Source organism: Pagrus pagrus, assembly GCF_965226575.1.
Source record: "Pagrus pagrus genome assembly, chromosome: 17".
In the NCBI taxonomy this organism is placed as follows: domain Eukaryota; kingdom Metazoa; phylum Chordata; class Actinopteri; order Spariformes; family Sparidae; genus Pagrus; species Pagrus pagrus.
The window spans coordinates 17,045,073-17,067,672 of NC_140201.1; the positions used below are offsets into that span (position 1 = coordinate 17,045,073).

Here is a 22,600-nt window from a genome sequence, read left to right on the forward strand (position 1 = left end):
AAGTTACGTTTGTTTACATATCCCAAAATCAATCGTTTGCCTGAGACGGTTTTACAATCAACACATGATAATGCTACATATTAGGTAGGGTAATTGTACTAAGTGTCCTCATAAAATGCTTATTAACATTATGTGTTAATAATAATACCTGCCAAAACTTCCTATTGGGCTTATAATCTAACATTAAATGTGTTTATGATGCCATTATTAACACCTATCACACCAATCTGGAAAAACCCCTAACGCAGCTTTAGAAAAAAGTCAAAACACTGCATTTCATCTGTCATCCGTCTCGTTGTCAGGACCAAGATCTTGGGCTCACCGTCACACAGAGTCGATCAATGACTCGTCAGGCCCAGGCTGACTTTAATCAACAGGGCCATCTATAATTCATCTGTCTGGGATTCATCATCATCACTCCATCTAAACGCTGGTCTGGGCTCTGACAGCTGTCTCGCGGACATTCACAGCCTGAAGGGACGAGCTGCTATTCCACTACTAACTGGCTGCCTCTGTTTCCCTGTGCTTTTTTCCTGTTTGTGTTTTCCCGAAGCTGTCCTCATGGCAAATTTGCAAACGTTATTCTGTCTCCACCTGTCTCCATTTTTCAATTTATGTTAATCTGTAGTGTTTATATGTGTCAATGTCTGGCATTTGGCAGACATTCCTGTCTAGCAGAACCTGCATTAAATGCAACAATAACATACGCTCAGATCCTTTACAGTATGTCCTTAGAAAAATATTAACAGTGTAATAACAGTTAGCTCACTGTAGTATAGCTAATTTTCACTATATATACTTCTGAATAGTTTTATAATATAATATTTTTGGTATTTTGTAATATGCCAAATAAACTTACTAACAACTAAAAGCTTAAAAAAATTGGTGGAGTAAAAAGTACAATATTTACCTCCATCAAGGAGGTCTTTTATCCGTGTCAGTTTGTTTGTTTGTTGGTTCTTCCGGACAAATTTCCTCGAAACTTGGATGGAGGATGAGTGTCAGTCCAGAACAGACCTCATTAACTTTTGGTGAAGATCTGGATAAAGGGACGGATCCAGGAAATTTTTTTTCACCATCTTTAATGTTGCTGGCTAGGGCATTTTTGGGACATTTTCGTTAATTTCAGGGTATGAATGAGTGCAAAATGGGCCTGTTAGGCCTTGAAAGAGATGAGCGCCTACTGAGTATCATTCTAGTTCACCTCTGAAATGCACTGACACAGAGGTTTATCTTCTTCTATGTCAAAAACAAACATGTGGAAAAAAGAAAGCAGCATCTTAACACACAAAACTTTCTTAGAAAGTTTCTTACCAGCCGTCACGCCCACATGCACTAAAATGCACACAGAGTTTGGCCAGCCACCAAAACAAAGAACAGAGAAGCTCAGATCACAACACACAGAGGGAGTATGATGTCATTCTCTGTTCAGGGCGCTATCAGAAGCTATATTAAAGTTCAAAATCAAATTTAACCTTTAGGTATTATGCTTGAATGAATATACTCATTTATTTTCAACTGCTACCTTTCCTTTCATGTGCAATCATTTCACCTAGATTCCCCGCATTGTAAATTAATGTTCATGCCTTGTACTTGGCACATACTGTAACACAAGTCTGACGTCAGTACACGCAATCTAGAAGAGTTTAAACCCTCGGTTCTCAAGGTTACGAAACATCCTGTCATTCACAAATGACCACGTAAGAAAAAGAAATGATGTCTTAATTTTCATTCCTGTCTTCTGTCAAGCACTAAGCTCTTACATCGTGGATGATGTGTTATATCGATCACGTTACCACTCTTGTGATGAGCTGGAATGTGGACAATATGTGAGCGGTGAGAAGTATGTGATGTTTCAAATTAAGTATTGATCCCTATATGCTGTGCTCTTGGGTGTCAAAAACACAAGTTAAGTGATAAAGGAGGATAAGGATTTAAAGCAGCTGAAGTGTACGTGTGCCTGTGGTACCTCATTACAGTCAATGCCGTTGTTAACCGACCAGGTTGTCTGAAAATATTCCAACATTCGCTGCTTGAGGCTCTGTGGCAGATGATGGACACGTATGAAGTCCTTGAGGTCTTTGGTTCTGGTGTGGTACTGGGACCAGCGTGAATACATCCTCTGGATAATGGCTGTCACATTACCAAAGACCAAGGCATGCATCAGTGCTGCAGGTGTAAAGAGGGAGAGTAGAGGAAGAGATAAGGGAGGGAAGCGATAAGCATGAATGAAACACAGTTGAAAGGACAGGCAACCAAAACAGGAAAAACATTTTGGACTCCATTTTAATGGCAGAACCTTCCAGCAGTCAAATGTTTTTATAAACTGTAAGCTCGGCAGTGTCAAAATGTAGGAGGATGAACAGCAGGGGATGTTTCAGTGACAGTAATAAGTGCAGAGCAATATTAATGGTATGACTGGGATTCGTACTCGGACCACCTACAGGGCTCAAACCAGGTCAACGGTGTAGTGACAGGAACAACAAGGAGCAGCCATGTTCTGTCTTAGTTTCATGTCTTCACACTCTCTCCAGTAATCCCAGCCTGTGGCTAGTATATACTTGTAGTCTACATTTCCAGTACATATAAACACAAACAATTTAAACAGGAAGAACGCAAGTTTGTACTCAATTAAAGTAAATTCCAATATTTTTAAACTTGGGCCCTGTATTTACATGTTGGTGGGTAGGTGATTCATACTTAGAGCTTTTGGAATCGGTCCAGTAGAAAACCTAGCAACTATGGCTGTCAAAGTCAAGTCCACTAAAAGTGCCTGCTTTAGCCACTGACAGGTGGAGGTTGTTATTCTGATAATCTAACCAAAAAAAACACAAATCTTGCTCAAGTGGAAGTCTCGCTCCTAAATCTTGTGAGGTGTGAGTTGTTGCAGGAAGACAATAGTGGAAACATGAGTCAGAGTTGGAGAGAGTTTGGAGTTTATCTAGTGGGCCTGCCAGCAAGAATTTATTTCCAAAGTCATGGCTGAATATTTAACTGATATTGACAGTCTAACAGATGAGGCAGCAACGATAACAGCTTTCCTCACGAGATTTCAGAGCGAGACTTGTGTTTTTTCTGGTTACAAATGGATCTTTCTCTTTAACAAAAAGGTCTATCTCTGTAGGAATCATTTCCATACTGTTGTCAGACACTTAGAATAACAACCTCAGCCCGTCAGTGTAACTTTGACGGTCGGGGTTGCCCCGCAGGATTACAGTGCAGCTGTGTTGCAGCTGATTGATTCCAAAACTTCTGGTCAGCATTTAATACCTTAAATGTGTACTTAAGTACAGTACTGAGTTACATTCCATCCCTGCAAAAAATCCATTTTCTAAAACCCTACTTCACCCTAATCACAATAAACATCCCTATCATGTAAACATGACTGAACGTGATTCTTATTGAAAATGGATTTCTGTGATCAAATAAACAGACAAACCAGTCGACCAGTTAAATATAACATTTACATTCATGTCTTGCAACTATGCACCTCCCAGACAGGACCATCAGTGTCAGGACTGAGAGTATGAATGATAGCTGCCATTTATACGCCCACAGATAATGTATTCTCCTTATCTGAGGCACCAAACACTGACCGTATGTGGAGTGTGACTGTTGGGCCACTGACTCCTTTCAATTCAGCTTTTAAGTCACAGCATCTTAAACTGTTGACGTGAGGAAACTAATTCAGTCAAATTACCTCTCTCTATTTTAAACTGTAAAGCAGAATAAAGTTTAGCTCATTCTAATGAGGCAATAATCCAATTCCTTCCACAATCTCGTCTTATTTGACCTATGCTCTGCTATTATTATGAACAGGTGCTTTGAGTTAGTTTTCATTTCGCGTTAACACACAAGGGAGTGGGGAGTGTCCACAGGGAGAACCCGGCCACGGCGGCCAGTCTTCATCCTCCAAAATCTATAATATAACGATCCAGTCTGAAATGGATCGGACCATCTTGTAAAGGTCTGTGTGATATATGTTATACATGCTACTTGATTCTGACATGCCAAGGAAGATGTTAATACAGCTACTGGATCTTAGTGGACATAATGGATTAATATATAAAGACATTATAATTCTACATGCTGTTGTCTGAGTGTAAAGTCCTTTTTCAAAACCAGAGCCACAGCAGTGAAATCTGTGTGTGTATTCTCTGTACCTCCGATGAGCATGACGCAAATAGAGAAGATCTTCTCGGTGTCTGTGTTGGCCGACACGTTGCCGAAGCCCACGCTGGTCAGGCTGCTGAGGGTGAAGTAGAGTGAGGCCACATAGACGCTGCGGATGGAGGGGCCGCTGCTGGTCCCGTTCACACCCCCTAGGGCGTAGTACGGCGATTCCAGGCGCTTCCCCAGCTCGTGGAGCCATCCTGTTTTTAGATGGAAGGACAAATGGATGTTTAGAGCTCGCAACTCATGCCCTTTATTATGTTTCCTAGGTCCGCTCTATGTGTGACAAGAGCATGGTCATTAAGAGGCAAACTTTGGTGAATAACTATTAAGAAACCATATCAGTTCTGAGCAGCATCTATAGTATCTTAGTAAAAGAACCAAAGGGAGCCTTATTATAAAACTGGGACTAATTCCACACATTATTTCACAGTGTTCTTGCATCGCTGCAGGCCTCGATGTTATCACTTCAAGTGCACCATGCAGTTAGTTTTTGCTGCAGTGGATATCTCCAAGCTAAGTGCAGTGAAGCATGCAGATGCAGACAAAGCTGGTGGCATTGTTTCCTAGTTCTGGAAAAGGTGGTAAGCAGAGCTTTCTATTCCGTGCTACGTCCAGAAAAATGAATTTCACAGCAGACGCAGATCAGATGCTTGGGAACCTGAACTGATCCATGGTCAGTACAGTGCAGAGACATGCAGCTGATCCCTGGAGAGCCTCCTGCAGACACTGATGAATGGTAATTGGATGGAAGCCCCTCAGAGCTGCCTGACTTCAACGCTCACGTCGGCATCAAAAACGCATAATTAGGATACAACACATTAAACCTGCCTCATGCGCTGACCTGCTATCTTATGACACTGAAATGCAGTAATTGGTGAAGAGAAATATGCATTGTTCTCATGACCCAGTCAATGCTGACCCGGAACCAGTTAGGAAGACACCGGAGCGAGGTAATTGCAAGCAGTGCAGCTCATCGATACTGACCAGAGATCAGCCCAGGGGGCCTCATTATATGAGGGACCTGGAGGCTGAGGGGGAATTAAGAGAAGAATCATGCCATTTGCTCAGTCACACACACACACACACACACACACGGATGTAGTTGATGCTCTCACATTTTTCCATTCAATATATATTTTACAACAGATTTAAGAGTCAATAAATTCAAAGAGGAAATCATAAAAGATGCCATTTACTGAAATATTAAAGCACCTAAACAGATAAACATGAAGTTATTAGCAAAGACCTCTTTATATTTCGTGTTTCAAACCCACATCTGTGTGGTGTCTCTCTGATTAATCGATGAGGTCATTTTACAGGAGTGCTTTAACACCAAGAAAATGCATCTATGCTCGTGTAAAGTGCATCAGCATGCTCTGTACATTAACGCCTGCCTTAATAGCTTAAACACCTACAGGGATGTGCTCCATGAAGAAAACCAGGTCTATGGGTGAATACAAAAAACCCCCTGCATGTTTTATGCATCAATAGCTTCTCAGAACCAGTATTGACTTGGAAATAATGAGCAATGAAACAGCAATGCACCAGAGTACAGACATGTTTACCGAACCCCGCACCTAATGTCACAGTCGAGATAAAGCATAAGGTAAATCCGAAAACAAAGTTGAGGAAAAAGGAAAAGGGAGTTGCTTTTATGAGATGTATGTGGGATTTATGGGATCAAGTGAAAAATTACTTTCTTGTTAATGCCAGAAGATCAATAAAGAACAACATTTAGCTTTATAGCTCCTTCTGAGCCACAACGTCAGGAGTCATCTGTCGTTACACTTCTTTATATAGATTTAGTGGAGAGGTTTGACAAAGCTGGATAATGGCTCTCTCAGCTAGAAAAATGTATATAAAAATAAAACACTCCAGTCACACTGCTGCACAGAACTACAAGTGCATCAACAACACGACAGTCTGTACGTCACGCTCTGATTTCACAATCATTCTGAAACTGCGGAGATCAAATCCTTCCCTTCTTCTAAATCTCTACATTTTATGGCTTTAAAGCCGTCCCGACCCAGCGTGGTCCTCATTCCTTTGGCATCATGTACGGACGTAGACATCGTCTTGCTGCGGGGACACTTCTTCAGGCACACTGAGGCTTTAGTGTTGTGCTCGCTTGTTGAACACTCCTGTGAGCTCTGATACTTATAGTCCATTTCTATGTCAACAGACCTTTTTTATCCTCGGCAGCTACATCCTTGGAAACTGGATTATTTCTACAGAGGAAGGCCTTGTAGTTACATTAAATGTAAATCAAGTGTCTCTTGAAGCACTCAGAGGCCATCTGATAATAGCAAAGTATTTTATTAACTAAATCAGTATCTTAACAGTGTAATCATATATCATGTTTTGTGATGAATATATCGATATCATATTGTTATCATGATACTGTATGAGACTGTATTTCATCTTAGATCTTGGATATCTCCAAATCATGATATATGAGTGTTATCTTTTCTTTTGATTATTTATTAAAAATCTTATTGTGTTAATATTTTCTGAAAGTACCAGCAGTCATCCCTACAATATTACTGCAATATTGACGATAATATGGTCACAAAAATTGTGACATCTGATTTTGGAATTGTATTCATGTCAGACAAAATACTTCAGGCCTGGCAAATGACACACATGCACTTCATACTGTATCCCATTAAATCTCCCAGTAACACTGATCCTCTGTCTGATCTAAGCTCCAACGATGCCTCAGTATAGGCTTAACCTCCTGGTTTTGATACATTGCCCAGTAACACCCCTAGAGAGCTGGACGGGTTGTAGATGTTGCAGATCTCACTACAATCCCTTGTTCAATTCTGAAACATGAGCAGCATAAGTGAGCTGGGAGCTGCTTCGCATCATCTTCCTTCACTCACCGATGTCCCAGTTGTAGGCGTTGGCCTCCATCTCCATCTTGCCGATGATGTACCAGATGCAGGCCATCCAGTGGGCCAGCAGGGCGAACATGGACATCAGCAGCGTTAGGACCACGGTGCTGTGCTGCGAGTAGCGGTCCATCTTCTGGAGCAGCCGCAGCAAACGGAGCAGACGTACTGTTTTCAACAGGTGGACCACGGACACCTGGGGATAAAGAAAACAAGGGCAATTTACTTTTAGGAAGTATTGCAGTTCATACAAAGAAATGGATGCAGTCACATACATGTGAGTTCCACAAATATTCGTTTTTTTCTTAAAACGTCTCACTTAAAAAATCCATTTTGCATATTCAGCATTAACATTTGTTCAAATCATATAACCCTGGCAAAAACAGTACTGACACAAACTACAAGTGTACTGTGTGTAGTCTACAACAGGTGGGATGATGTTTAAAAAGACAAGACATAATCAAAAATATAGTCAAGTAATGATTAACAACATTCAAACTAATCCTTACATGCATACCATTACAACCCAAACCTGACTGTTACCATTTCCCTGTCCAGGACTGTCGCTGCGAGTGATCAAGTACCACAGCTACGGTACATAACCTACTTTTTATTTCTTGAGATTTTCTAGTGTTCTGCTCGGGGCTGAGGCCAGAGAGAAACTGTAAGCAACATCCCGTTAATCACTACCTGTTGTGTTTTCTGTTTTATTATGAAATACTATCATGTCCTGTCATTTCAGTTCCTGCCCTCGCATGTCTCCCACTCCCTTGATCATCCCCACCTGCTGCCAATTACTCACCTGCTCCTGGTCTTGCTATCAGCCAACCCCATATATGTTTAGACTCCCTGTTGCCACATTGTCTTTGTTCGTCCTTGTGTTGATAATTGCTTTCCAGCATTTTTCCTAATGTCGGTCTCTGTGGTTTTTGACTAAGCTTTCTTCTTGTTCTTTCTTCTTTGTTTTGTTTCTGACTTTTGCCTACACCCTGCCTGGATTTATTTGTGTGTTTCAGACTGGTTACCTGTGTTTTCTTTCCAGTGAATACGATATGTTTCAGACACAGATACGTATAAAGAGAGCGAAACAGACACTATGAAAGTGAGGAACTGTCTAGCTTTTACAGACAGTCAATCTGGTGGGAAGAGCAATAAACCACCAATACACACACACACGCACGCACAGACACGCACACACACACAATTACATAGCTCTGCTTGAAGTGACAAAAACCTCTTAACCATGCTTCACATCCTCTCCAACATTAGGCTGCTAAACTGCTCTCACATTCTATAATTAGAACTTCTGCATCATCAACAATACGATCTATATGACAATTTCCTGATGAAGGATCCTCGAATAGAAAATTACAGCAATCAGGCGCTTGTTCGCAGGTGTGTTTGTTTTGTTTCTTAATCCTCACCATTGCCATTCTGTACAGTGTTTGTCTGCTCTGGCTTTCTTTTCTCTCTCCGTGCTGTTTTCCGTCACTCTTTAACCACCTTACCTGCCACGAGCCTCGTGCCTCCTATTACTGACTCACATGCAAAAGCTACCTTTCACACCTTTCCCACAGTCATGTGCTGTATATGTGATGTGAATGTCATCCATTGTGCACCTGCTCCTCAGGCAATCTCCACCGGCAGTCTATCATTTAGGGGCCTCGCCATCGTGTATCCCCATTGGAGGTAGGCACACATGTACGCGCACACGCACACATATATACACACAGGTATTAGTTGCAAGGATATAGGACACAGAGGATATTTGTAACCTTTCTACGAGGATGTATGTTGCGTGTATTTGTGTAGTGTGTGTGTGTGTGTAGGGGTGACTGGAGACTGAGAAAGTGGGGCAGAAACTATACAGGAAAGATGTAACGTGATAACTAAAATAAATGGAGGGAGGGTGCGGGATATAGGCAGTAAACGAATGGTGAAGACAGAAGCGAGATAAAGTGTTTGTGTGTGTGAGAGAGAACTACACAATCAGACTGTCTGAAAACTAAGAGGAGGACATGTGTGGACAGTCCTTATCAGTACTGCCCCTGCTTGTATCCTCAATATGTTTTATGGTGGTTTTTCCACACTCTTGCTGTGAGAAATACAGAGCTGGTGCAGCACGAGGGGTAATGAAGCCTCCTACCGAGCCCTGGGGAGAAGTTCCATCTCCTCTCCACCATCTATCACCCTCCTCCCTGCAACCCACCTATGGAGAGAGCAGCCTGCACCACATCCCATTCTCCTCCAGGAGTGTGAGCAGTAAGTAGTGCAACACACCCGACATCGCTGACACACACGTTCTGCCACTTTCTCCTTCAACTTTTTCCTCTACCTGCTTCCATCTCACTCCTGCCACTCACATTTGCATTCCCTCAGCTCGTCAGGTGTGAAATTTACATTTAGCTGCTTGATTGCTTACGTTCCTTCTCCTTTTCAAGGCAGTATTTGAGAGACACGAGACGGGACTATAATTTTATAGAAATGCTCATTATTTCTTCCCCTGCAGCCGCGCCTTTAGTGCTCCGAGCAAATTACAACAGTGTGACTGGTCATGTTTATTCTTGTTTATTTTATGGATGCAGCACTATCAGGCCAATAAGCATGCACAATGCAGTTCTCCAATACCAACTAGGCCTCCGGGCCAAAGAGATGTATTCATAGGAGATTTAATAACAACTGTGGAAGTTATGGCAGTTAATAACAAATCACTGTCTTTGGCACAGGTGTTAAGACATTTTCATCTATCATCAACTGGCTGACCATCAGATGATTTTTGATATTATTAATCTCAAAATGCAGGGGTAGGTAGTAATGCAATACTCAGTAACTCTTACTGTATAAGGTAAAAGTACTTTCCTTAGGTTCCTTTCTTTAAGTACAAAAATCGAATGAAATGATTAGAAATTGCAGTTTTGACATTGTGATGTCTATGTATTGTGTATTTAGTTAATATGCTAACCAGCTAGCACCCACATGCCCCTCTCCAAAGCTCATATGCTAGCGTTGTAAACATTTAAGCTCCCCTGATCCCCGAGCTCCTAGTTGGAACCGCGAGCTGCACGGCTAACTGAGCTAACTAGCAGTTAGCAGTTACTCTGGTGATAGGCCGACACCTATTTGAATATGAATTTGACTGGTGCCCAATCCTTGCATATTGCACCTTAAATTTTTTTATGCATGACATCAACCTAACATGATGCCAGCTTTAACAATAATGTTACTTTCATAATTGCAGTTACTTAAAAATTACAAAATATTTAACTTACAATGGAAAGTGATTTATTGTGGGTTCTTGTAATTTATTGTGGTAATTTTGACTTTTACTTGAGTAAGTGTATATGAGTGTTTTGGTATTTCTTTTCCTGACTATAGATTTTTAGTACTCTATCTACCCAGTAGTGTCAAAATGTGAAAGATGAATGGTCATCCAGTTTAGTTTAGTGCAATTTCAAGGTCCACTTTATAAGAAAGTAGATTTTTTGAGTCTCATTTCCCAACTCGTCAAATGCTGACATTGTTTTTTTTTGGTCAGCCCCCGTCCCAAAGTGTCAGTTTTTGACGAGTTGGGAATGAAACTCAAAAATGTTCTTTCTTACAAAGTGGACGTGCAATGAAAGACAGTGACAATGTACATTTTTTCACAAACTGCTACGGAAGTCTTGAAAACTTCAGCACCCTTAAACTTCCTCAAAAGAAAAAAAAAGAATCATGGGAAATAGGAAAAATGAAAACAATAAAGATTAAATAGATATTGCACTAACAATAATAAAAAAAACAATGTCAAGGTGAAACTGTGAAACCACAGAGATATACGACAAAAACATAACAAAGGAGAACGCTGGGGAGGGACACTGCTGAGGCCCCTTGGCTCATTCTGGTGAATGATGGCGTCTGTCCTCAGAGGAGACATCATCAGTCTGAAAGCTCCGTCCTTAGAGGGGACATCATGCTCAAAGTTCAGCAATTGGCCATTCCCGCTCTCCCCTTATGGTGGCAGGGGAGCTTGTGGCCCAGTAGTCCCAAACCCAAATCCTGACCTACTGGGACAGTGTGGTATTTCCATTTATAGAGTCTGGAACCGAACTGCCTGGAGCAACCTGTCACTGTGCCTAACTCTCTACCACTCTCCCCTTCATTGTATAAAAGAAAGCATCTATTCTTTCTTTTTATAGCACTTTTTTGGACACTCCTCTTGCTCTTTCTCTGTTTTTTCTCTCACTTTCTGTAATCTGAGCCCAAGTTGACTAGATTGTATTCCTGTTGTTGTACCCTTATGAGAAGGATTCTTGAAGAGCTAGGGTTTTGTGTGAGTTCGTTCACACATGCACTCATATATTGGACCCTATGATTCACATTACAATGCTTGAGTGACAGCAAAAAGCAGCATAAAGCAGAGTCAAAGCATGTCTTTCTCTAAATTAGAGGCCAAAAAGCACAATGTCCAACCAATCAAAGCATCCCTATAGTGTAGTGCTTCCACTGTGTGATATCATTCAGCCAGGGACAAGACTGGAACGTCTATCTAATTGCTCCACATCACCGTGTCCGCCTCCATTCAACTATTCTTAAGGGGGCCATGTATATGACTCTGGCAGAACAGAAAAAAGGTTTTAATGATACAGGTTTGATTGTTTTCTCAGCACTTGTACAGTATGTGGAATCAATACGCAGAATCAAAGAGGCACTGGAGCAGCGCTGGAAACACGCCGTGCAATCTATTCCTACGAAATGTCAAATAAGCTGGAGGTGCTGCACTTAACAATGCACCAATATGTTGACAGGATTAGAGAGCAAGTCTCTGCTGCAGGGAAATCCATCAGTCGTGAGATTTTTATTTTTATCATAGTCATGTTTACTAACTTATACCAATATTTCCTTGTCCATTATCTCTTTCTTCCATTTTTTTTCACTGTATTTTTCTCATCTTTTTACATTTTCTGTTAAATACCAAATACTTTTGGATCAAATGTTTTTATTTATGAATAATAAGTTGTATTTTAAATCAAAAGATTCCTTGAAACGAGTGATAAACAAATATTATTAACAATGTGGCTCAGTGTTTGTGTTCTATATTAAGTGCTCAGGGTTTAGCAACGAGTCGATGGCTACTCACCACGCTGACTTTGAAGGCATAGAGCAGGTCAAAGGGCAGTGCAGCCACCAGGTCGATGATGAACCATGTGGTCAGGTAATGGATGCAGATCTGTCGAGCGTCAAAGATCACTTGGCCCGACTTGCTGACATAACTTGTGCGAAAATTAAAAACAATGTCTTGCAGGGAAATAGAAAAACAAACAAGTCTGGTTATCATAAAGTCTCAAGTATTCAAATCTGTATGAATATAAAAGTTAAAGGAGACCTATTATGCATTTTCATTTTTGTCCTTTCCTTCAGTGTTTTAGATCGTTCGATAGTTTGGCACGTAAGAACTGATTTAGCACAGCTGGGTCAGGCATGTGTGAGCTGACCAATCAGAGGGGACTGGGTTATTCAAGAGGGGGGGCCTTAAAGAGACAGGAGCTGAAACAGAGCATTTCAGACAGAGGGGGAATACAGTGTTGCAGCACTGGACAGTGTGACAAACCTGATGTGTTTTTTTCTGAGCATTTTCAGATTTCAAGAATGAGATTATGAACCTGAAAATAAGCATAATATGTCTCCTTAATAGTTCTGTAATTCTGCAACTAACCTATAATGAACAGAATCTCCACTGCGATGTCACTGACAGTTGTGCTGCGGGTCAGGTCATCATCATCACCGATGAAGCACACATTGTAGGGCACCGTCACAGCAACGTAGAATGTGGCGAGTAGTATCAGCCAGTCCCATCCAGCTTTGAACGTGCTGTAGTGGAGTAAGATGAATTTGGACTTTTTGGCATCTGCTACCTTGTACTCTGGCAGAGCAGGCAGATCCCCAAACACATTCTGGACAGGACAGGATGAGAAAACAGAAGTGACAAAGTAGCAAAAAGTTATTACGTCCACTTATTACATCTAATCCATCATGGAGTTTGTATGTGCAGTGAGGAAATTCTGCACCCAAGGCTAAACCAAGACGAGACCAGTACACTCAAACCTGAATTTCGAGCATTTCGAGCACGGTGCACCTAAATACAGTAATATTTAATTTATTTTATCTTTTGTTATTCCTTCATCAAAACTGAAGTAGTTTAATTCAAATTTCTGTGTCTCTTATATTGCTTGCCTTTACTTTCCTGTGAAACATGCTGATTTGCTTTGAGGTATGAAATGTGCTATAGAAATGAAATGGCCTTGCCTTGCCTTAGAGGTTGAAAAGATAAAATTAAATAGAATTTAAACAGTTTCACTGCTATCTAACTGTAACTTTCAAGGTTCTGCTTAACGGTTGCCAAACATTTTGACGAGTTGGTTTAACTTGTAGTTGAGTTGTATTTAACTGCAGCAGAATTAAGCTGAACTGTAATTTAATATCATTTCACCTAATTAACTGTCATACTTAACATTTGAACAGTAAGTTATGATAACCTGAAAAAATAAAGCAGCTGGCTAAAAATCAATGAATGCATTACACTTTGTACTTAAGGTCAGTGAGAGCCAGAGGCTTGACTGTCACACTAGCTAGCTCACTAGACCCAGTCTTGAACAGTTTTGTACACATTTCATTCTAACGTAAAATCTTTTTCTTCTTCAGGTCACAGTGATCTTTGACAAAGTAGTTTGCCTGTGATTAACTATTATCAATAATCAGTGATTAAGCATTATTAAATGTTCTTGCTCGGATACAATTTGTGACAGAGGGTATCAGGAACCTTATTTCAGAAAACATTTGCGCAGTAGTCAATGTGGAGATCATTTTTTATCCTTTTTGAGTTGTACTATGAGTTACACATGTTTGTCATATTTTGATAATTTTGCAATTTAAAAAAAATGCCGTTTGTCGTAGAGTTAGTCAAATATCATTGAGTTTTGTGTAAAACCGTTCAATAAACTACATCGTGTCGCTCTATATACATCACCAATCAGCACCAATCACCATCAGTACAGCCAGATTTATTGTGGTTTTCACCAACTGTAGTTTTGTGAAAGGTGAGTTAGGAAGTTTAATGAGCTAGCTAATATACAGGACCGGCTTGACAAGGATTCTGCTATTGGTTTTGGTGAACGTTACAGGACTGTTGGATGTGTAGTCTTTCTAATTATGTACATTAGTTTTTATGTCAAATTGTGACTTTTTCAAGTTGAAAAAATACTTCGTGTGTAATTCATGGCACAATTCAAACGGGTTTGAAAAATGATTTGTCTCTTGCCATTCACTATACATATTTTTTTCTGAAATAAGGTCCCGCGGTGGTCCTCTATTGTTTACATGACAGTTTCGTTAACTGGAGAGCCCTTCTCCATCTTGACACGATATTCCTTCCCCTTTGTTTTCTCCCACTGTGTTAATAACATCAGCAATCTTCTCACTTCCCATATAACAATCCACCCCCACCCACTTCTGAATGCTCCTTCATCATGTCACATCCTGCCTGTTGTTTGAAGTGTCTGATGGTACCTTGTTGAGTTTAATCTTGCTCTTCTCTCTGCTATGGAGGTGACCAGAGATGTGGTAGAGCACCGTACTGCTCCGCATACGAGCTGAGCTGAATGGAGAGCCTGTTTTTACCCTGCTGCGCCGTCGCTCTGTAAACACACGCACACACACAACAGTTAATACACAATCCCCTCTACAATACTTTACCCCCCAAGGTTAACTCCTGATGAGTGAAACAGTCATTATGCTTGATGAAATACATAATATTCTGTCCTGAATAGGAAAACATGAATATGCAACAGGAAGAATGTGTCATTTCTGAGCAAAATTGCACAATTTATGAGTGGAGTGAAAAAAAAAAGCTATTTACTGTCATTGTGCTTTTGTAAATGTCAAAGAACATGTGTTACCTGTTTTGATTCTCATTATCCAGTCATAAATATTGGCTGATGATGTCGTATTGTGTAAACACTATCTCCAGCAAAACAGAGCAATTTTCAGCTTTGATAAGTCGCTGCTGGGGCAGAGAGGCAGTAAAGTATGGAAGATTTTCTTCGGTCGATTGCTACTGGAGTGGGTTTGTGTGCGTGCCGTGCTTGTGTGTGTTTCTCTGAAGTGTATAGAAGTAGATAACGTAGATAGTGCAGGATTGATGGGTTCTGAGCAAGGAGTTGGGTAATAGGAGAAGGCACTTTATTGCTGCTAGGTTTTTGAGCTCGGTCCACAGGAGAAGACTACAGCCGAGATTGGCTTGAAGGGGGATAACGGCAATAACAAAAGCTGCAGAATAGAAGTGATAACTGCTTTTGAGTGTCCTTTGGAAAGTGTGTGCATTTGGGTGGTGTGTGCTGTGAGTGTGTGTGTGTGGACCCCCAGACGAGGCGAAGAGACAGGGCCATTCATAACGCGGTGCAGCCTTGGGGGACGCGACACGGCAGGAGCACAGAGACAGAGACATGCTTATTTTTAGATCTAATGAATTTCCCTCCGCTTTTATGGCCGGTCTTGTTGGGGTAGAAGGGGAGTATGGGAGGGGTGGGGTATTGTGTATAAGGGGGGAGGGCGAGGGCTTGTAAGGCAGATGATGAGTGAGAATGTATGGATACTGTAAACTGGAATATAAGAAGTAAGGGTGATGGAAAGAGAGGAGTGAGAAAAGGACACCGGACAGCAAGAAGCAAAGCTGAGAGTGAGATTTTAACCACGACAGAGAAAAGAGAAAATAGAGAAGGTGAGGAGACGGGGGTGTGAAAAGAGAAGAGTCGCCAGTTGACTGGGTTTCCCTCTTTTGCACACACTATCCACATTGTTTGGACAGAGAGATGAGTGGGTCGCATTGGAGGTGTTTGTCCGTCCCTGAAAGGCTTCCCCAGCATGGTGGAAATGCCCCGTCGATGTCACATTGCATGTACATCTCCAGGTCGTTCAACTTACAAACCAACTTTACTCACTTACTAACTCGTCTGCACTGGCTGAGACACAAACAAAACAAGTGCATCCTTTTTCTACACCTTCACAGAAAAGGGCATCCAAATTTGCAGGCATACACTCATTTTAAACAACTTTTCCGACCAAAACACATTATAGTTAGGTGTTCGTCTCTGTCTAAAGGCTTGCTGCATCAGCCTCTTTCCCTCTCTATGAAAAGCATTTCATTATGTGGGCAAAAATAACTCTGCTTTCTGTTTCCTGTTCCCCCGTTTTTACAGTAATGAGCGTAATTAGGCAGATCCAGGGTCGGCAGGCCTGAGATGAGAAAAGTCAGTTTGCTCACACACACACACACACACACACACACACACAAACATTGACATTCTCTCTTGCTTTTTAGGCTGATTCTGACTTTCTTAGGTGTTGCCCTTAAGGTATGATCGTTTGAGGAAATTGATTTTGAGGGCAGAATTTGCAACTTTGTTTCCTTTAGTTGCTTTTTGTATTGACAATGATGAGGATAATAAAAACACTAGGAGGGCAGATGTGAGTTGAGGTGCTGACAGAGATATTGGAGCCCTTTACAAATGTTCAGACAGTATATAACAGCCAGTGCTGCCACTTTATTTATTTATTTATTTATTTTTAGATTTCAAGAGAAAAGACCTTACCTAAAGATATTACAAAAAAACCCCAATTACAATTAAAGATATTAACCTGGATATCACAAAGTTTGCCTTCATAATTTCATTACGTTGTTTTGGCTCGTCATACTGCACATTTTGAATAACCCCGTTTCATATAAATCATGTTTATGTACCACTACTTTTCAAACATTTGAGAACCTTATATCATGACTGGACATTTCCGTCACTCGTCTGAGAACCGTTACAATCCTCCTTCATACATACACATACTGACCTTCTTTCTTGTCCTCCTGGATGGTTTTGGCTTTAGTGTCAGTGATGTCCTTAAATGAGGCCAGAAAGAGCACCACGTCTCCTTTCTCGTTCTTAATTGGCACAATGTCCAACAGGCACCAGAACAGCACAGCTGAAAGGAATACAACACTCTCATTAAGACTTTTGTAGCATCTCTGATTTGACTCAGAATGGATTTACATGTGCGTGTATAACCAGTGATTGTGTGAGTGGGTGGGAGGGTGGCTTAGAGCAACAGTTTCACAGATTCGCAGACTTGTACGCCTATCTACAGTTGGAAGTCCCTCTGGGGAAGCGGAGCCTTTAAATAGACCGAGTCGCTGTTCCCCAGGCACAGCAAGAGATGAACCCATCTCTGAGGTCCCATCTCCTGCTAAATAGCTTCCTTGTTAGAGGAACTGCAGGTCAGCATGTGTGCTGCATCAGCGACTCTGTGCTTGTGCTGAACTACTGTATCACTTTTATAAGCTTGATTTACCAAAAAGTTGTAAAGGACACAACACAAGTATTTGTCTTTAAGACTTAAAGCGGCTAAAATCAATATTGTTCTATTAAAAAAGGATTCCATGACTATGTATATGTGAAAACGGTGGCTTACAGCAATGAACCAACAGGAAATTATCACCGAAAGCCTTCACACAGGACTTGTATTACCAGGGGACCTCATGTTATTTAGAAATTACCCCGCTACATCAGTGTTTCGTGTGGCCCAATCCAACGGGATAAGGAAAGTCTGTATGTTACTCAAATTTACTGACATTATCCCCCAGATATGAAGTGGAGGACATGCTCTGCGGCAGCCACATTAGTAATAGAGTTTACAGTTGTTTTGCTCACATACTGCATGTGTTTGAAGCATAAATACACATTTGCAGCTCACACAAAATAGATGCTTTGCGGCTATACTTGAATATGACAACCTTTTGTTGCTTCTATCCTGTCCATCATGCCGATCTCAGCACAGCCATTGATTATTCATCATATTATGAGCCACGATCAAATTTCACTATTGTTCAGTTGTTGTAGCCCGAAACTGACGCTTAAGCTAATAAGCTAAATGTTAGCATGTTACACCTTCACACTGTTTTTCAAGCAGAACCGAGCCTGACAACATACTGTCAAGCTGAGCCGGAAAACTGTAGTTTGAGATGTTGTACGGTACATAAAAAGAGGCAATTTATGTTGAGCATTAGGGGTTCAAGTCTTATTAATGTTAATTAATTAATCCCATTAAATTTAGTCTGATCTGCATCACGCTGTGGCGTGTTTGATTATTCAATAAATTAAATAATCTAAGGTCCACTGATGCTGTATCAGAAGTCAAAAAGCTGATGTTTACAATGGCTTCCAAAAACTTTAATCTGAGGAAAAAGGTAATTTTGGGTTTTGATGCACGGTTTGTCAAGATGGTGTATCTTTCATGCTTCTCTATTCAATGACTAGGAATAAATTAAGAGGGATTTCCCACGGAGTTCCCTCCCATCACTCCCACTCACTGAATCTTCCTTGCTTGGTGATGACTCAATCACAGCGTTTTTGTCTCTGCGAGTGTATGTGTGTGTGTGTGTGTGTGTGTGTGTATGTGTGTGTGTGTGTGTGTGTGTGTGTGAATATCTGCATGCCTGCGAGACAAGGCAGCACTATCAAGCGCACAGTGAGAGAAACGGCGTTCCTGATTGCGAACACGCAGCTTTCTCTTTTCTCAGGCTGACAGACGGAGGACAATCAGCTACATTTACTTTCAGGACACTGCTGTGACAGACGCAAAGAGAGGGATGAGACAACAAAAAAAGGCTGGGGCAGGGGAAGAAAAAGATAAGTAAGGGAGACATACAGACAAACCGGCACAAACAGTACTATAGGGAAATGTTAAAAGAGGTGGGAGAAAAGAAAATGGTATTGACATGAGAGAGGCAGGGGGAGATGAAAGGTAACAAAAGGGAAGTGAAAGGGAACAGACGGGAAAAGGAGATTGAGGGGTGTGACAGAAAAAGACAACAAAGCAGGAGACAGATCGGCGTAGGCAGTCACATCTGTGATGGTATTAGCAAGGCTGTGTCTATGCAAACTGCACTGAGTCATCAACTGAATCTGTTTTATAAATGAGAGAAAAATTACAGGAAAGTGGCACGACATCTGACACATGCACACACCATTATAATACCTGCATGAGTCAGTCAGAGGAAAGCATACTGTATCAAACAATCTTTACAACTGTTGACAAAACAGTGTCACCAAAAGGTCCATTTAGCAGCTGAAACTCTGCCCACACATCCCATTTGTTGTTATGCAATTCAAATAGGTGCTGTCTTGTGTCTTTCAATGGCTGTTAAAGATAGATATCGCCCATCAGGGCTTAGTGGGCTGGATAAAAGGGACAGTTCACCCCAAAATCCAAAAATACATATTTTTCATCTTTCCTGTAGGGCTATTTATCCATCTAGATTGTTTTGGTATGAGATGAGCAGTTTAGGGGATATTGGCTCAGCAACTCACACCAAAACAATCTGGTTTGATAAACAGCACTACTGGCAAGAGGAAAATATGTATTTTTGACTTTGGGGTGAACTGCCCCTTTAAGAATGGGTTCTGTGAGCAAATAAAGTGGCGCCACTGTACAAGTTGTTCTGAGATTACATTCAGAATAAACAACTCTTAAATCGACATACATCTTTGATTGATGTAAAAACATTAAGTGAAACGCTCGTAGCAACTCACTGAAATGATGTCAGGCAGGTACATTACTCACCACTGAGTGGTTCAGGCAAAATAAATCAAAACAAATCCCCTTGAAAGAATAAGCAAACATGAACACAATGTCACGCTAGATGACTAAAGCAAAAATAAAATGGCAGTTCAGTCTGATTATCAGGTGAGGGCTTTGCTCAGGTTGTCAAGGAATTTTAAAGGTCTAAATTTCCATTCTTTTTCTCAGCACTTTCAGTATTTCTCGTCGATGTTGGCACAATAGCTGAGATGAAAAGGTGTAAAAGGTCTAGGATGAACTTCTGTAAGAAATAATCAAAAGCTCCTCAGACCTCAGACTATTTCATCAACATGTTTGAACGTCAGGAATGAACTCTTCATCCTTAACAGTCTTGTGGAAATTAGAAGTTTGTTTGCAGTGCTGATATAACAAATAACTAATTCCTCTTGATTTGTGACGGAGCTGCAGCCGAGGAAATTCACCACCAAATGGGGCCTGGCTCAATCAAAAAAAAGTTTGTAGATTCACAAAACTGAATCTACTGCAAGAGGCATGAAAGTAAAGACAACTCTGCAGTAACCATGCAAGAGCACATGGCACCATCCCACATCACAGCAAGCATGTATCCACTGATGCCTAGATGTGCTCATTATTTTCGACTCCATCTTGTTCACTGGCCAGCTGGCTAATCAGCGAGGCACACACCAAACCATACCGCACCGCGGCTGGCTATTGGGCTCAGTGTAATCGAAGGAGACAGGGTTAAAGAGTCACTAGCTGACAGCTATGAAAGTTTAATGTATCTCAGTGTTAAATAATAACTGGGGGACTTTTGTGACTGATTGCTTTGTTTAATCACCTTTTAATGAGACTGGGCCAATAAAAAAAGCCATACATCTATTCACGCAGTCATTACTTCATCTATCCATGGGTCCATCCATGCCAATTTTAATATGGCTTATCCAGAAATAGCCACAGAGAATTGCCATCTTTTTATGGAAATATTAAGGGAAAGTCATACATGGTAACCGCTCTGTCTGTGCACTCTCTAATGGCTTTCTGTGCTTGTCTACTTGCCTTGGTTTCAACACTTAATTGGTAAATGGTAGAGGAAGGCACAGAGTATGTGTGAGCATGAAAGTGCTGCAAAATTAAATGATAAATGAAAGGTATACAAATGACAGCAACTCAACAAACGGCTGCTCACCCGTCTTGTTGTAGAACATGATCTCATCCTTAAACTCCTTGCGCTCCTCCAGGGCTTCGTCAATGCTGAGGATGATGCTTTCGCTGGTCTCTGGCCCGTACAGGAACTTACAGGCACAGCTCTTCTGCATGACCTCAGCCCGGGAGAAGCCTGTGAGCTCGCAGAAGCCATCAGAGCAGTAAACGATGGGAAAGCCCTTCGACACTTGTGCGTTGGCCAGGATGAAGTTGCTGTCTGCAGGTGAAAATGGAGAAAGAGGCAAGGTGAGAGGAGGACAATGAGTTGAGGTAATGACACTATTCTTGAGGTTTTGTGAGGGTTAGTGTCTGAAGAATCCCTGAAGGTCCTACCAATCAACAACCACAGATCCAAAATCCTGCAAACGTCTGGCAAAACAAAATATAAATATGAATTAACATCAGTAATAATAATTTATATTAAAGGTGCAGTATGTAAGAATTGGCCACCTGTCAAATTCATACTCAAAGCAAATAAGGAGCAGCATATCACCAGTGTAACCGCTAACTGCCTCTTACTGTAGCTGCCATTAGCTAGTTAGCTCGATTAGCCATGCAGCTACAGTAGCAGTCTGGACTGGGAGCTCGGGGACCAGATGTGTGTTGGTGTTTACACTACTAGCACAGGAGCCTTAGACTGGGACAGGCAGGGGCTAGCTGGTTAGCATGCTAACTTCTCTGCAACATGATAAATAGATGCCATGATGTCAAACTGTTATTTCTTCATACTCTGTTGATGATTTTAGTTAATTTTCTAATTAAAAAGAGAGGTTGTGATTTTAGGCTTCAATTGACTAAGCATGAAACTTGATGTACACTTTTTTTGGCAAGTAGCAAACAAGGAGCCACTATAACATTCATTTGGAGTTGTATTTCTGGTCACCTGACAAATGTAAGTCCAATATTCCTTCTCTATTAGCTTTGGTTTGGTCGACACTCACTCTTGAGTTGGTAAATGTTCCTCTATGTTCACAAGCTATAGCTGCTAACTCTCTGTCTTTCTTTGTGCTGAGCAGGCAGTGTACAGTTGATTTATCAGATCTTTTTACTGATAACAGCTGCCTGCTATGGCTGGAAAGGAAGCTGATGTGAGTGGGTGACACTGAACTAAAAAGTAAAACCAAAAAAATCTCCCAGCTGGCTGGCAAGAGCTACGTGTGTTTTGGAGGGGTGGCTCTTAGGGGAGTGCATGGGATACTTTCAAAATTAAGATTTCTTTTTCTGGATTCTACAGTCTTACCAACCCCAGCTTTAATGACTTTTGCAGCAACACAGAAGCTGGATATGACTGCGACTACAACTATGACTAGGTTACTGCCTGAAATGTACCCGTCTTATCTATGACGTTGTACCGCCAACACTCCACAGACCACTGCTTTAACCTCCCATCACACACTTTTGAAACATCAGATAATAAAAATGAAACCATTTTTGGACCTCCCCTCTGTCTGTTTCACTGAATCAGTCTCATTAGCCACCGTGCCCAGAAAAATATGACTTTTAACATATGGACACAAAGGCTGAAGGGATCTTCATCTCATATAGATGACGGCCGGTGTGGGCTGCAACATGAAGGGCATTCACCTCAATAAATTACTGATTTATCTGCAAGCTGAAGAGCCATGGAATCCTCCTCTTGAAACTCATTTCGTAGAGTCAAGAAACTGACCCCGAATTAAAAATACTTTTCGTGAGAGTTGCAGTGA

The 22,600-nt window shown here is 41.2% G+C and overlaps 1 protein-coding gene and 1 long non-coding RNA gene across 2 annotated transcripts in view; one reads left to right on the forward strand and one right to left on the reverse strand.

The window, feature by feature from the left end:
* Positions 1 to 22,600, reverse strand: part of kcnh8 (potassium voltage-gated channel, subfamily H (eag-related), member 8) — a 53,781-nt gene that overhangs the window by 16,143 nt on the left and 15,038 nt on the right. Inside the window, exons 2-9 of the mRNA XM_084379785.1 lie at positions 20,878 to 21,111; positions 16,944 to 17,075; positions 14,613 to 14,740; positions 12,763 to 13,000; positions 12,187 to 12,344; positions 7,062 to 7,266; positions 4,164 to 4,373; positions 1,970 to 2,169 (exon numbers count right to left, since the gene is read on the reverse strand). Coding sequence (XP_084235911.1) covers positions 1,970 to 2,169; positions 4,164 to 4,373; positions 7,062 to 7,266; positions 12,187 to 12,344; positions 12,763 to 13,000; positions 14,613 to 14,740; positions 16,944 to 17,075; positions 20,878 to 21,111 — 1,505 coding nt within the window. The remainder of the gene's footprint in view (positions 1 to 1,969; positions 2,170 to 4,163; positions 4,374 to 7,061; positions 7,267 to 12,186; positions 12,345 to 12,762; positions 13,001 to 14,612; positions 14,741 to 16,943; positions 17,076 to 20,877; positions 21,112 to 22,600) is intronic.
* On the forward strand, positions 8,557 to 21,013 carry LOC311272981. Its single transcript, XR_014624628.1, has 3 exons — positions 8,557 to 8,759; positions 9,181 to 9,332; positions 20,930 to 21,013. It is a non-coding gene; the product is annotated as an uncharacterized lncRNA (long non-coding RNA).